This window comes from Fusarium vanettenii (assembly GCF_000151355.1).
Source record: "Fusarium vanettenii 77-13-4 chromosome 8 genomic scaffold NECHAsca_17_chr8_1_0, whole genome shotgun sequence".
NCBI lineage: Eukaryota > Fungi > Ascomycota > Sordariomycetes > Hypocreales > Nectriaceae > Fusarium > Fusarium vanettenii.
Window position 1 is genome coordinate 630350 of NW_003315868.1, and position 15419 is coordinate 645768.

At 49.6% G+C, this 15419-nt stretch overlaps 5 protein-coding genes across 5 annotated transcripts; 1 reads left to right on the top strand and 4 right to left on the bottom strand.

Annotated features, from left to right (window-relative positions):
• Nucleotides 1-527: 527 nt before the first annotated feature.
• On the bottom strand, nt 528-3448 carry CHR2125 (uncharacterized protein; the record flags this gene model as incomplete). The annotated part of the gene is made up of 9 exons (XM_003047076.1): nt 2820-3448; nt 2663-2767; nt 2387-2613; nt 2296-2329; nt 2067-2251; nt 1118-2018; nt 883-1068; nt 681-831; nt 528-635 (listed from the first exon to the last, which is right to left on the bottom strand). The coding sequence occupies exons 1-9, from the start codon at nt 3425-3427 to the stop codon at nt 528-530; spliced, it is 2505 nt and encodes an 834-aa protein (XP_003047122.1). The 5' UTR covers nt 3428-3448.
• Nucleotides 3449-4672: 1224 nt separating this feature from the next.
• NECHADRAFT_46227 (uncharacterized protein) lies at nt 4673-7959 on the top strand (the record flags this gene model as incomplete). The annotated part of the gene is made up of 7 exons (XM_003046919.1): nt 4673-4952; nt 5079-5204; nt 5263-5761; nt 5864-6438; nt 6488-6599; nt 6650-6928; nt 7080-7959. 7 exons carry the CDS (start codon nt 4673-4675, stop codon nt 7957-7959), a joined length of 2751 nt encoding a protein of 916 aa, XP_003046965.1.
• A 52-nt stretch (nt 7960-8011) lies between these two features.
• NECHADRAFT_83471 (uncharacterized protein) lies at nt 8012-9920 on the bottom strand (the record flags this gene model as incomplete). Its single annotated transcript, XM_003047077.1, has 2 exons — nt 8012-9795; nt 9881-9920. The coding sequence occupies 2 exons, from the start codon at nt 9918-9920 to the stop codon at nt 8012-8014; spliced, it is 1824 nt and encodes a 607-aa protein (XP_003047123.1).
• Nucleotides 9921-10532: 612 nt separating this feature from the next.
• NECHADRAFT_23862 (uncharacterized protein) lies at nt 10533-11789 on the bottom strand (the record flags this gene model as incomplete). The annotated part of the gene is made up of 1 exon (XM_003047078.1): nt 10533-11789. A coding segment is annotated over one exon (1257 nt), but the record flags the coding sequence as incomplete, so codon positions are not given.
• A 1331-nt stretch (nt 11790-13120) lies between these two features.
• Nucleotides 13121-14260, bottom strand: NECHADRAFT_22492 (uncharacterized protein; the record flags this gene model as incomplete). Its single annotated transcript, XM_003047079.1, has 1 exon — nt 13121-14260. A coding segment is annotated over one exon (1140 nt), but the record flags the coding sequence as incomplete, so codon positions are not given.
• Nucleotides 14261-15419: the final 1159 nt, after the last annotated feature.

Here is a 15419-nt window from a genome sequence, read left to right on the forward strand (position 1 = left end):
TAGTTTGGATGAAATGCGCCTGGAAGAGTGTAGGGTTAGCCGAGATGGTATAGCTGGCGCCCACTGTTGAGGCCCCCTTCCGTCTGGCACTCTGGACAAAGACTTGGCACCGATTTTGTTGTTTGATTAGAAATTCATGCTTCTAATATTTCTTTCCCGATCTTTTTGTTTGCTGATATTCTGCTTGGACTTCTATTGCGTTGTGGCTCCTAAGCCTGCATGCATCTCTCTTCCCAGGCACATCAAAACCAAGATAGGGGATTAACAAATTCTTACATGATTTTTATAAAGGATTAGATAATACTCTAATAGTGGAGATAGGTATGCACTCCTTTGGGACCTCTAGACACTTGCTTCTTCCTGGTCTGCCTTCTCGAGACAACGATATTGCTCCATGTGGAGGGGCTTCTTCAAATTTGGGCTCACTCAAAACTTGATGAAGGACACAAGACAACTTAATGCTTGAAAGTCTGAGAAACATTTCAGATTTTTTCTAAAGCTATACTATACCGAAGCTCAGCATACATCTACTGACGCGCCTGCGTCTCAGGGTCCATCCAGTCCTCATCATAGTCATCGAATCCAAGAGCAGCTAGGTTCTTCTTGTGCCTCTGCTGCGCCATCATTTCCTGCATCTAGTTAGAATGTATAAACTTTGGCTTGTATAGAGGGCTACAGACCACTTCTACCGTGTCTTTAATAATATATCTCGTGACACGAACTTCATTCTCCTGTCCAAGTCGGATGGCCCGAGCAATTGCTTGGTTCTCGACACTTGGGTTCCATTGGAGTTCTGCGATGAAGATTCGGTTGGCACAGGTCAGGTTCAACCTAGATAGTAAGTCAGTATATCAATTGCGGATGGAGGCTTCTCATTATTACCCGAAAGCTCCAGTCCCAGTGGTCATGATGAGAACCTGGACGTCATCGTTTTTGTCAAATGCGTCAAGCTTTGCCTGTCTTTTAGGAATAGGACAATCGCCATCAATCTGGTGGAACGGGATTTTGGCTTCTTCTAGATGCTTAGACAGGAGATGGAGAGTTCGTGTCCAGCAGGAAAAGATGATGCTGTTCGGATTAGACTCCCGATTTCACTCGATTCGAATTAGAAACTCACCTCTTTGTTGTCCCGAGATCAACTCTGACATCCTCGATGATGGCACGCATCTTGGTTGAGATGCCGGTGTTGTTGAAGTAGTGTTCGTGGTCATCCTCGGCTGATGACTTCTTGACTGGAGCGTCGGTCATCTCGACGTCCTGATCTGTTCCGCTAGCATGGCGACTGGGCTGACTCCATCTCACGCACACTGGACATCGTCCCGCAGGAACTCCAGAGCCGGCCCAGGTCGACTCATCAATACACTCGGAGCACAGTACGTGCGCACAATGGTCCGTGAACCCCCCTCCATCTGCCCAGTTTGATCCCAAGATTGGCATGGGCTGTTGACATCCAGCGCAGGTCATCTCTCTATGTCCCCCGAAAGATCCAATCAGCGCCTCCTTTTCGTCTTGGAGACTCCGGCGATGCCACGAAAAGGCCTTTTGGTACGTGCCGTGGTTGCAAAGAATGCGGAGTTGCAACCTCATCTGGAACAGGCCAAACTTGGAGCTGCTCTCAATCTCACCAACCCGGTTCTTTATGGTGCGAACCAAGATGTTCTTGGTGTTTGTGTACTGCTCACGTTCCTCTGGGCTAAAGTCAAGCTTTCGAACATTTTGACTTGTGCTTGGGAGATTCAGCACCTCTCGGGTGCGACGCAAGCAGAGAGCCTGGAGGAGCAGAACCAGGCGGTTCTTGACCTGCTCAGGATCTTCGGCATTCTGCTCGTAAGCATTTTCGATCCATTTGCGAAAGACGGCGGGTTCTTTGAAAGAATCGGCTTTGATGAAGCTAAACAGGGTCCCAATGTCAGCGAGCTTGTTTTGGATGGGGGTGCCTGTAAGACACCAGCGCGAACAGGCCTCCAAGGAGTTGCAGGCGCGATAGAAGGTGGTTGTTGGACGTCGGATGATGTGAGCTACTATTGTTAGCTTGTCACAGCCATCGAATCGTAAGGAAAACTCACCTTCATCCAATACGACCCGATACCAGCCAATCTGGTGGAGAGGAGAGGTCTTTCCCTTCTTCACCTGATACTCGGCAGAGAGTGTGTGGTATGTTGTCACGACGATATCAGAATCACCAATGTCCGCCTGATCCTTCCGGGAATTGCCATGATACTTGATGACCCGGAGACCTGCCTTGAGATGCCTGGCTAAGTTAGCATTGGGGTCGCCAATGATAATGCCACTTACTTCTTAATCTCGCTGATCCAGTTATCTATCAGCACTACATCCTTGGTGTTAGAATCCTCTACATGGCTAGGATCTGATGGTGTGTGCTTACAAGCAGCCGAAACCACAACGAGCGTGGAGCGGGAGAATTTGACAGACTTTCTGTCCTTATTCTCTTCATTCTTCTCTTTGGCCCACTCTTGGCCTTGGTCCAAGGTCCTCATGACCAAGGCGAGAATGGAAAGTGACTTTCCCATACCCATCTCGTCGGCCAAGATACCCCCTCCCTTTTCATCTGGTCTCTGAGTTTTCTTCTTCCTCGTGATTTTCTGTATGTATCTAGAAGAGGAGTCAGTCTTGATAATCGAAGTGCAAAGGCCGAACTGACTCAACGGTTCCATCAGGGTGGTTGACTTCTCTCCATAGTCGGTATTTTTCAGCAATGTGACCAGATTCTCTCTCCAGCATGAATCCCAAAGCTTCCTTTTGATGACTATAAACTTGTTAGTATCCCATGAATGATCCAACGGGTACCGGTAAAGTACTCAAGTAGCTCTCGGGTGACTCGACTGCCACCCTCGGCCCTGTCCACATCACGATTGCTACCCACTGTCTTGTACACCTCCTCCACCATCTTTCGCAGCTGCTCTTCTCTCGTTTGTTTCCTCGCTGTGGCATTGTTCACAACTGGCTGCGAAGGCTGCAGGATCTCTGCATCGCTGCCTCTGATTCTGATGCGCAAGAAATGCGGGTTGTGATACTCAATGCCTGGGTTGATGATGTGACTGGTGTCTGACCGCTGCAGCCACAACTTGGCTCTCGAGAGTTCATCGCCGACATCCTTGGCTGAATTTCGCGGTCCGTAAACGTCAATGTTTACCTTGACGATTGCGTCGGATGGCTTGCCAGCCCTCTCGATGACCTCCCGCAGCTTGAGCGTTTCGCCTATAGGCTCGAACTCGACATTCGGTTTTGACATGAGAGACAGGAGAACTTTTCCGATACCAGAGCGAAGATGTCCAAAGGTCACATCATCAGAGAAGCAAAGGAAAGCATGCTCTCGATGGTCCTTTTGTTCTTTCAGAGTGAAGCGCTGGTATCGTTCACGGCAGGCCTTGAGTCTCTCGTCTACCGTGGACATGTTGCCGCCCATCTTGACTTCGACATTGTACAGCTAACCACAACCAATTCAATATTCAAGTATCACTAGAAAACCTTCAGACCAACTCACCATGCCATAACAGATCCTGGCATCGCCATCCTCAGTCTGCGAGGCGTCCGTCCGAGGGGACGCATCCATTCGAGGCGAGCCAGCGCTCGACTGACTGGAGATGCCTAATACTGATGAGCTTAGGGAGCCTCCAAACTGCGTGTCTGGTGGAGAAAGAGATGAAGCCGTGCTATCGACAATGTTTGGCGGCGATGATAGGAAGCTGTTGGGTGTGCCGTCCAAGAAGGAGGGATCAAAGGGGTAGTCAAACCCTCCCATGTCTGGCAAGTCTTGATCCAGATCAATTGCACCGACATTGATCTGGCTAAAGATATCGGGGGGTTGGTCTCCTTGAATGATGGGAACTTCGCTTCGTTTCGTTAGTGGCCAAATCTCGACAATGCGTGCTATTTCACCTTTCTGGGTTCATAAACCCAGGGCCAAGATTGGCACTCATTCGAGGCATGTCCCCATTGTACTCGGCTCCAGTACTCGTTGCATTGTTGCTGTAGAAGTTGGGTCTGTCCATGAATGGGACATTGAAGGCTGGGTCGATTGGAATATCATCATCGCTGTCAGACGAATTGAGCAGGTGTTTGAGGCTTGCCATGACTGCTCGTTGTCGAGTCTTGCCAACTCAAACTGGGCTATTCACGGCAAGTCAATGGGAACAGGAGAGAAGTAAGACATGAGACGCGATCATCAGATGATGGGTCTTTCGTAACCCCCCAAATTACATTTACAATCAGGCTGTGATGAGGCCGCCAACAACACACCACAATTCTTGTGGCGCAAAGCAACAGCAAATGAAATGCTGCGTGTATGCGCATGTGAGACGAGCTGATACGGCGAGGCAACCAGTGTTGTTGTACAAATGGTTCGCGAACGGACGATCTTGGCCTATGGTTCGCCAATCTGAACATCAGGCTCCGCCACTTTGCAACACAATGTGGTTGCGCCGAGGCAGAAAAACACTCTGCCGCCTCTACAGCCCTGTCTTTTTACTTGGCAAGGCGACCCGGACTGTAATTTCAGCTGCGCCTTCATGCGGCCCTCAGTAACCGGGCGACAGAGCCGTTTTTCGGTCAGCCCAATATTTTGCTCCTGTTTTCGTCATTTTATGGTTTCAACTTCGCTCTGCTTCAACTTGGAGAGAGATTCTTGGGAGCTTAGGTCCAGATCGTCAACATGGACGAACTCAGTGAGGAGGCCAAAAGGTTCCAGAGCCAGCTTATAGGCTCAGACCCAGAACAATTTGCCGCAACCAAACTCGATGATTTGTCTCAGGATCTTCTCATCATCCAATCCCAACGGGATGCAACCAAGGAGATGATGAGCATGAATCGATTGCAACTGTTCATGGACTACATGACCGACTTCGAAGACACGCTTATTGAACTCGGGTTTCAAGAAGCCAAGCAGGTGATGTCGTATGTCTGGGGGTCAGTTCGATATCTTCTCAAGGTATGTGCAATGGTCTCTGGTGCCCCTTTTCATACCTGAACAGATCTTCATTAGCGCACGAATCCCACGGAAAAAGCGTTCGACAATATCCTTGATACTTACGAGCTCCTTGGCGTCAGCCTTATCAAAGTATCCGACTACACGAGCTTCTTTCGTGACGTTCCGGCGGCGCGGGAGTATTTGGTCAACATCTACAAGGATGTGCAGCACTTTCATTCCTTGGCTTACAAGCTCTTCTTCACCTTTCGCGCAAAACGTGAGTGCCTACGAATCCACCATTCCCCAGGTTTCGCCTCTAATTGATTCTTCTCTAGTCTGGCAGAAACTACACAAGCCCATCTGGAAAGATCACAAGACCACCTTCAACCACATCGCTGAATCTTTGAGCTTGCACGCCTCGAAGATTCAAGGGTATGGCAAAGCGTTTCGGGACCCCGATAGCTATCGCACGGGTGCGCACGAGCGGAGGACAGACTCAGGGATTGATCCAAACCCGGCATTGAATCCTAGGCAAGTTAAAGAAGATATCTCCAATTACCACGTCGCCTTGAACAAACTTCGCGAAGAGTTTGAGGAGACAGAGAAAAAGAGGAAGAGGGAAATGAAAAACAGTACCATTGCTTGGATTTCGTCTTCAACCGAGATTGAGAAGCTGCAGGATGATTTCCGCAGGATGAGAATCTGCAAGAATACGGGTCGCTGGCTATTCAGAAGGAACAGAGGTGTTTCAGAATGGCTAACAGCGGAGGGCGGAAATGAAGGGAGTCTGTCACAATCGGCCATTTGGCTTCATGGGAACAGAGGATTTGGTAAGTGCTACCTTATTCGTATTTAGAATCTTTTTACTAACTTGGGCACAGGCAAGACGATCCTCACCTCACTTGTCATTGATGAGTTGGAGGATCTCAGACAAAGAGAAGATCAGCCGGTCCCCAAAAACAGCAAGACGTACTATTTCTACTGCCAGGAGGAAGATCCCGAGCTCAGGACTTATCTGGAGATCCTCAAGGGAATTCTCTGTCAGATGGTGAAACAGGATGACTACATTGTTCCTCTTTGTCATGATAAGATGACACAAGGAGGATGCACTTCTCTTTCCGAGGCCGACACGGCCAAATCTCTGATCGAAACCATCGTGCAGTACAACCCCAGACAGTACATAATCATTGACGGATTAGACGAGTTTGAGGCTGCAGAAATTCGACAGACAGCCGAGTTCTTCACCAAACTGGTTGAGCTGTGCGACAATGCGAACGAGCATGGACAACTACGACTCATGATCATGAGCCGAGAGGTACCAGAGATCAAGAAATACATGACAGACGATGATGCCATCATTGCTCTCAGGCCAACCGACAACGCCGAAGATATCAAAGCATATGTGAGGAAGAGGCTTCCCGAGTTTTCGGAATCTGATGATGACATGGGCTTCAATCTCTCCAGACAGCAGGAGGACTCAATTGAAAGCTTGATCTGCCGTCGGAGCGAAGGTATGTCAACGATGGAGACATGAGTCTCACTACTTACGCACCACTGTAGACTCGTTTCTGTACGCGCACCTCGCTATTGAGAGCCTTTTGCAGCATATAACGAAGGGAGATTTGCTAAAGGAGATCAAAGAAGATATCCTACCGGAGGAACTAGGGGCAATGTGAGTTCATAATCTCCCAAAAGGTACTGGGGCAGAACTAATGGGTATAGGTACGAAATGCTTCTCGGAAATTTGGAGAAGAAGATCAAGGAAAAACGAGGAGGTGCTCGCATGTGGGAAAAGTCAAAGTTGCTTCTGGGATGGCTTGTCTGCGCAAAGCGGCCCCTCAAGTGGCATGAGATGCAAGCAATTCTGTCTTTCGACGCTGAAAAGGCAAAGGTTGACTTTGACCACCGGATGTTGAAGAACGATGTGCGGAGATATCTGGGATCTATTGTGCATGTCCTCGACGGAGATCATATCCGGCTGATCCATACAACAGCACGGCGGTAAGTGTTCTCTGCTCACCCCCTCTTGATTCTTAGCTGACCTGACAACTTCTAGCCACATTATCAGCAACAAGCACATCGACGAGAAGAAGGTTCAATGCGAGCTAACCAGCCTATGCCTGCGGTATCTGTCACTTCCCTGCTTCACCAGGACCTACGCATCAACCCTGCGACGGGATCAAGCCAAAGCCGGTTGGTTCTCCTTCCAGGACTATGCCTGCTCCAAATGGGACTCCCATATAGACACTTTCATCAGAGAGTGCAGCAGCTTGTTTGATGGTCCTGCTGCGGCCTGGGGAAAGGAACAGCGTGATTTTGATGGAGCTCTGGAATTGTTTATGAAAACGCACGGCGAGGAGATTAGGGCTGATCTACACGAAAATTTCGACACCACCCACCTTGAAAACTTCGAGGGCACGACGTTCTCTGAAAGCCTCCGTACGCTGTGGAATCGTATCTACATCCATCATAAGAGCAAAGACGAGGAAAAGAACAAGGTCGGCATCCCCCAGATCAACACCTCCCTCCTCGAAAACAGGGCTGTTCTAGAGGAGCTCGCGCCTGATGACGATGCATTCGGCAAAAGGCACATCAAGGACCTTTACGGCTTACATCTCTTCAAATGTCGCCGTACTCTCTGCCGCTACTTCTACGTTGGCTACGACTCAGAGGCAGCTCGTAAAAACCACGAGAACAGACACGACAGGCCGTTCCCATGCCCCCTGAGCTGCAACTCGGCACCCATCGGATTCTCGACAAACAAAGACAAGGATCGTCACGTCCGTATCTACCATCCTGAGTTGGCCGAGGGCCCTTCGATGTTTGATCCGCTGAGTCGTCGACAGGCTACGGGCCAGGCGCGGTTCAAGTGTCATATCTGTGACAAGAATTTTACGAGGAAGATCAATCTCAGCGGGCATGAGAGGAGTCACTATGGGGATAGGCCATACCAGTGCTCCATTTGTGACAGGGGTTTTGCGAGGATGAATGATTGTCGGAGGCACGAGAAGATTCACAAAAAGGATAAATGAAGAGTACGTAGATATTGTTCAGTTTTAACACACAAATGGCTTTATTTAGGCCTCAGTCATCCCATTCACCCTCCAATATGATCCTGATATCGTACCAGAGACCCGAAACCCGTGTGAGCTTGCGTAGACTACACCGACAATCTCCCTCACCAACGTCAGCCTCCCTCCACATTCCCGGTTCTAGGTGGTAATCAACATCTCGGACAGCCGCTTCTGGGCTTGCCTCATCAGTATTAACGATCCATGGCTGTAGGAACGTGTTCGTGGTACCGATGACTGTCTGCGGCAGAATGTCGACCCCCACAACAACGCAATGATCACGTTTAACCTTGTACATATACGTTCCATGGCTAGTTCGAGCTTTAACCGATATAGCCAATGCTCCCAAAGCCTTTGACGCGCCTGTCCTCCGGGAAGTCTGAAATAGTTCGGAAATTTGCTCAGGACGAAATCGTGCGACCCAAGTCGGGATTTCAGAACCTAAATCTTGATAGAACTCCACAGAAGCACCTTCTATCTCAGCCCAGAAATCCTTAAGACGGGGCTTTCCTTCAATGCACTTGTGCTGGGTGAAGGAGAAGCCCACGCCAGGAAGTGATGGCTTGTTCGCCGAGCCGAAGTGCGGACTCACGTAGAAAGACCTTGGCCCAGAGTCGAGGGAGACATTTAGTAGCCTCTCCGGATCCCCCAACAACTCATGGCTCCGAAACACGATCTTCTTCCCCCTCCTGTCGAACCAGATAACCTCATCGGAAAGCACGCGGCAAAACTGAGTGGCTTCTTGATCCAACCGCTGAATGACAATACCGCCCGTGGTGTCGCCTGTTCCAGCGAGCATGGCAAAGTGGAGCGTTCCGGCAGGGTCAGTTGGAACTGGCATGATTGTCCACCGAACGCTGATGCCTTTGTTGGTGATTCCTATGGCCGTATCCTGCAAGGATGTGATACTCGAGATGCTCCGGCGCGGGCTTTCCTCGAACCCATGAAATCCGCGTGGGGCAAACCATGAAGGGTCCTCGGCGAGGAGACCTCGAAACTCCAAGTCAGGGCCCTGTCCCGTACTCCGGGGTATCTTCCATAGGAAGAGGGACAAATCCGTCGATTTCCTAAGAATTTCTTCCTGCAGTCTTTGAAATGCCTTCTTCTTTCCCTCGCCATATAAGAGGGGTATGTTGACATCAAATATCCCGAGAAGGCAGTATGCCATATCCTCAGGTCGCGTTGTCGTTCTAGCCGATGCCCACTGCATCCTCTGGTAGATCGATATACTCAAGAGGTCCTGCCCAAGTAATGCTCTAGTAGAGATCCCAGTGGCAAGTTGAATAGCTTCGGCGGCGTCATTCCTTGATCCAAGATATACCCATTCCTGGCTATAAAAGTGAACAGCCCGAGGAGCAATCAGCTCTTGTAATGTCCAGCCACGGGTAAACCATTGCGAGGCAGTTATTTTGCGCAGATCCTGACGGGAGGTTGTGGGAACGCGAGTGCTTTTAGACACGTCACTGAGGAAGGCGTAGCAAACTTTGGCGTCTTGATACCACTGAAACATGGAGTTGATGGCCTCGGAAAGTTCTGCACTACTGGACTTATCGATGCAGCATGTATCAATCCATATGTACTCGAACCCCTCGCTAGATGCCAGGGCGCAGCTCCCCTGGAGTTTTTCATAGCCTTTCTTCTGTTTGGGGTGGCCCTTCTTTTGTTTGGAACGCCCATTCTCAAGGTCGCGGAGGGTGACCTCTTCATCTTCCCATCTGTGCGAGAGGATAGCGTATGATGGAGGAACGCCAATAAACTCGACGACGGCTATCTTTGTTGTGTGGAGGAGTCTCATATCTTTAGGTAAGGGTTAGAATAAACTGAAGAGGTCGATCTAAAAACGATGTGAAAATGTGAGCTGACATGGCTGCGAGGGTTTGACCTATCAGGCAGCAATGAATCAGCTGCCTGAATGTAAACATTTCTTATATTGTGATAATAACGCATATTAAGATATATTTTACATAGTCTTTAAATGCCTTAATAATTGTAACCGCCTTAATGAGAGATATAAGTCAGGGTAATAAAGGTTTACTATCCTCGCTATGTGCTACCTTATGCTTAGCTATTCAATTGTTTCATAGATGAACTGAGACATTTTATACACAATGATGATGAATGCAGTTATCAAAAATAGTAGAAAGATTGAAAAAGTGAAATGCCACACATGTTCAAGCCGGAAATACCCAATATCAATGCTCTCGTTCGAACTCAACAGTCTTTCGTTTAACCCTCTTCCAGATCGACATGTCTGGAAACACGGCCAGCCCGATTCGTCGATAACGTCCATCAGCGACTTTCATCACAAGTAACCCAAGCCCCAGTCCCTCTCCACCTCGGCTGTCAGGTTTCGCATTCCCTAGCAGAAGATACAGCAGGTTATTTTCGCCTGTTTCCTTGCTCCGTGGACGTATCAGATTCAGACGACACTGGTCCCGGCTCTCAGGTGGGCAAAAATAAGTCAGGCCATGCTCCTTACAGACCTTGTCCGCAAGGTCCAGCCATTCCTCCACGGATTCGTCGGATTCGTCGGGTTCGTCATCGTTATCCACGTTGAGTATGCGGCAAGATAGTACCACGCTTTCCTTTGTCAATGTCATTATCTCGGCATCCGCAACCTCTACCGGATCTTTGTACTTGATTCTGCCGTCTAGTGAGGCCCAGGACCAGCTGGGGGCTCGGTCGAGATGCCTTTCGTCCACTCTGTCTATGTCATCCTTGTACCATACAAGCAGTGATAGGAACCATTGTCGCCACAAGCCCCAGAAGTTCGAATCTCGCCAAAGCTTTTCGAGCTCTGTGGTGATGCCAGATACAGCCCGTAGCCGATCATTCGGGTCTGACAATTCCCTTTCTGTGTACTGGAGAATGATGGTCTTCCAGATGTAGAGCTTCTCGCTAGCAGATGTCCCAAACCGGGGTTCGGCTTCCTCATCGAAAATTGTCCAAGGAAGTGATTCAAGAGGTTGCTGATACTCCATACCCCGGCTGTCGCCCGTCACACTCCGTAACTCAACCTCTTTGCACTGCCAGAGGAGTTGATAGTCGGAAAAGATGAGCATACGAGAGGAGAGCATGAATTCCTGAAGCGTCCAACCACGTTTGTCCAGAGGGTGATTAGGCTCATAGGGGTCCGCCGAGAGGTATACTGTGCCGAACTCGGTACTGTTCTCCATAGGGATAGCGAATTTGTCCTCTGGAAGATAGACATTTGGTCTCGACGGAATGTTGCCGAGGAATCCTTCAGCTGCCCTTTCTGCGGTGCCAGCTGCCAGAGTAATGGCAGCATTCTTGTAGATGGTGGCCATATGTGAGATCTCGTTGTCCTTGTCGTCTTCGTCATCTTGAATAATGCACAGCGCATCGACCCAGAGGTATCTGAAGCCAAGCTTCCGAGTGACGAATATAGCATCTTGGATAGACTTTTGCAGGGTGCTGGGTCGGATATGGCGCCTCAGATCGTGCAAACTATTTGTCCGTAGCAAAAGGGGCTCAGGATTCGCTTCCGGGTCTCGCTTCCCCCAGCAATAGCTCAAAGCCAAGTAAGAGCCATGAGTTTCAAATTCATTAATCTTCAGTCGCGCGGAAGAATTAGGATCGTTAGGATCCCCGACATCCAAGACTCGAGTGGGAAGGACAGTGTCCCTGGAGTAGCGGCACAGCGCGTGACCCTCACTGGGGTTGTCCGGCCTCAGACAAGCGTGAATAAGTCTCTGGGCGGCGGCGAAGACAGTGTTGCTCTGAACATCTCGGTGTACTGGTCTTCGCGGAATGAGCTTTGCGAGAGGGTCCCCTGCTTCGAATTAGGCTTCAAGATGCATCGAAATAGTCATAAAAGAGCTTCTGACCTCTTTTGGTAAATGGGTAGATGGTTAAGATTTCGCTAGAGCCCTCGACTCTCCCTTGCAATATCGTAAGTTGGGCTGCCTGATTTTCGGGCTGAGGCTGGCTTCTGAACACAAGAGAATCATCCGCTCGCCATTTCTCTTTCCCGAACTTTTCTCTGCCAGCTTGGACAAGAAACTCGCACAAAGAGCAACCCTCTTTGACTGAATCCTCGGCTCCTTTCCGGGTGTGGTGAGTAAAGCCAGCGGTAGACTGGAGGTCGAGCGCGCCTTGACTGGAGAACAGCCGTGTGCATGCGGCACACCGAATCTCAGATTCGGTCATGCGTGCCTTTTTTCGGTTGGGTAGTGATACTTGGGCCATGGTTTTCGATGAGTGAAGGTGAGGTGGCCGCAGCCTACTTATGAGTGAGGGGTGAGCGTGACCCTTGTCAGGCCCCTCGGGGCGCGTTAAAATTGCAGTGAAGAAAATCTAGTCAATCCTGGAGGTTTAAGAATGCTATGAAGAAAGTTTTTATGTAATCCTCCGTGGGGCATTATCCTCCCTTGAGGGGTTAAAACTGCAGTGAAAAGAATCATTGCCTCAAACCGCCATGTACCTATTAAAAACTAGATCTTTGCTGTTACGGTTGATGGTCTCTTGCGTACTCGCCACCGAAAATAAGGCGGGAAAAATCAACTCCCCATTGCGATTTGAAAACCCGCAGAGGAATCATCAATATCAGATGTAGAGGCCAAGTTGTATTTTTACAGCGAGGCTGGCCTAGCATAATGAAGTGACCCATTAACCAAGTGTTCCATCTATACCCTCTGACCTTCTCATTGGCAGCGATTGAGTCTGCTTGTTGGACCTTCTCTTTCGCCTTCTACGCGTGGTTAGTGTGGATTGGCTTGGTTATAGTATGTATAAGAGTTACTTCCACGTGAAGTTGTCAAGTGGCTTTTATTGATTGTAGAAACAAAAAAATCATTCTTGCTACAGGAAATGACAACTTCTTTTGTCACATAAAACTGCCCCGGACTTGCTGAGGGGTCTCTTTCATAGCATCTATATGCAAAACCAGACGTAGTCATACCCTCAACCCTCTCGTAACTATCTAGACCTGCTCCTTAAACTTTAGCTTCAACCCCAATTACAACTCATCCCTACCAACCTGGTTCTTGCGTTCGACACAAGTGAACTTGCCGGCCTTCTTTGACCCCGTGAGTGGATAGGGGCAGAGGGGACTCGGCTCCTTGCCCTCATCGTCCTCACCGATCAGCGTGGTTTCAAGCGTGTCGACACCTCGGCTCTTGTCTAGCGCAGTCACGCCGTCGTAGAATCGCCTCATGGCATTAATGGTGATAGCCTCGTCGCTGGTTCCGTGCCACGTAATCATCTTCTTGTTGGCCTCACGGAACCGCTGGAAATCTCGATCGCCGGCTCCAAACATGCCATTGTAGTCGCGCTGGCTGTCATGGAAGAGCTGTGTGAATTGCTCGGGGGAGAGGGTCTTGGAGTCGAATGAGGGGTCTTTCTTGACAAGTAGCCGGATCCAGTCGGTCGCAATCGTAAATGGAATTCCATCGGTGCATTTGCCATCTTTGCAGAGGGTATTAGCGAGCGCCATCATGCCAACGGCCGCAGTGCCTGGTGTTGACCCAGCAAAAAGACTCTTTCCCTCTGCATCCTTGGGTCCTTCAAACATGGCCTTCAAAATTTCGGCAGCTTCCTTTGATACCTTGCACTTGGCTCCCTGGGACTCGAATTCCTTCCCAACAACACTGCTTGGGTCGAACTTGCAGAGATCATCTCTAGAGATAATGCCGTCTTTCACGCCATCCAACTTGTCGCATTGCTCGATGGCAGCAGCCCTCAAAGCCTCAAATTGGCAAGCATCGGGGTATGCTCCTAGCTGGTTCATGACAAACTGCGGCCAGTACAAGGCCAGCAACAGTGATGGGAACTCGACACCTGGACAACTGGCCAAGATGCCATCGAAATCATCGGGATGCAGCAATGCGCTCGTGATGCCCTGCCGACCACCGGTGGAGCATCCAGACCAGTATGAAAAGGCTGGAGACTCCTCGTAGTAATCCTTAGCAATATGCTTGCCGATTATAGCGGCTTCGTGCACGGCACGGTTGGCAAAGTTGGTGAGAAGTGTCTGGTTGATGTTGCCGGGATTTGGCATCAGCCAAGCATCTGCAGTCGAGAAGGGGTCATGAGCATAGCCACCGTCACTGGCTGCTGTCGCGTAGCCCTTGTATGTGAGAGCCGACATAGCGTCGTCGCCAATATCCCCAGTTATCCAGCCTCCGCCTCCAATTCCGACGAATCGGTTGTTGTAGCCAGAAAGGGGCAGCCACACGTGGGCTTGAATGACATCTTGGTCGCCCGGATGAGAGTATGTGACTGTGACATTACAGAAACTGACCCCTTCAAGGCCAATCTCAGTGGATTCAGGTTTCCATTTGGAAAATCCAGTATGCCCCTCCACCTTTGATGCTGTAGTCAATATGTGCTTTGTGCCCAGAAGATTCGGGAAGGTGAAGGTGTCTAGCACACATCGATCGGACACAGCATGTACCAGAGCAGCGTTCAAAAGAGCAGGCAAAACGAGATAAGGGGTCTTAGGAGGAGACATGGTCGGGTAGGAGGGACAGCGAATCGGCTGGTGAATGTCGGAAGACCAAGGACGTAGAGCTCAGTTCAAGGACCATGGAGAAGAATACAGGATTTGAGCAGGTTATTTATAATATGCTCGCTTTTCGTATACATCCTGATTTGGATCGTCCCCTGGACAATGCCACGCCGGCGCATGGAATAACTCCACTGGAGTGCAGACATTTACCGCCCGGTACTCTACATGCGACCTTCAAGTGCAAATATGACACTGGATCGGCATCCATCCCGATGTAAGATGGAGCTTCTCGGGGCGGGTTGTCTTGTCCAGTCCGTGAGCCTCGGGCCACGGTTAGGGGTTGGATTCAATATGGTATGATATTACGACCTAAGCCGGCCCTACGTAGGTAATAACTCCGGAGAGCCTGAGGCTTATGACTTTGTGCCTCACGGGCATGATCTTGCTGTGCCAACTGCCTGAACTGATGGAGATGGTTGTCCCCACGTTCCTTTAGCCAGTCCGCGTGGGCCGCGGAGCCCGCGCTCAGGATTTTTGTTACTCATTAGCTCCTTTTAGAGCTTGTTGACGCTTCTGACTGTCCTTTTAAATTGAACAGAGACCTAAAATTTGCCAAGAATCGATGCTTTTTGCCAGAAACTCTCTTTTATCAGACATGGCCTGAAGACGAATGAACTGACTTGGACTTAGAAACCGGGAAGCTGATTCCAGACTGCGTTAACGAGGAAAGTAATTCCAGATCAACTAAAAAAGGGAGGCTATATTAACTAAGAAAATCATTCTATACTAGCTAGACTTAGACTCCCTATTCTAGCCCGACCTTGGAGCTCTCCGTCGCTTTTATGATCTCTTTCATATCCCTAATCTTAGCCCGCATCAAACTGTTCTCTTCGTCGTGTTGACAGGTTATGACTGCAAATGCCGATGACTTCCACAACGGCACGTTGCGCCT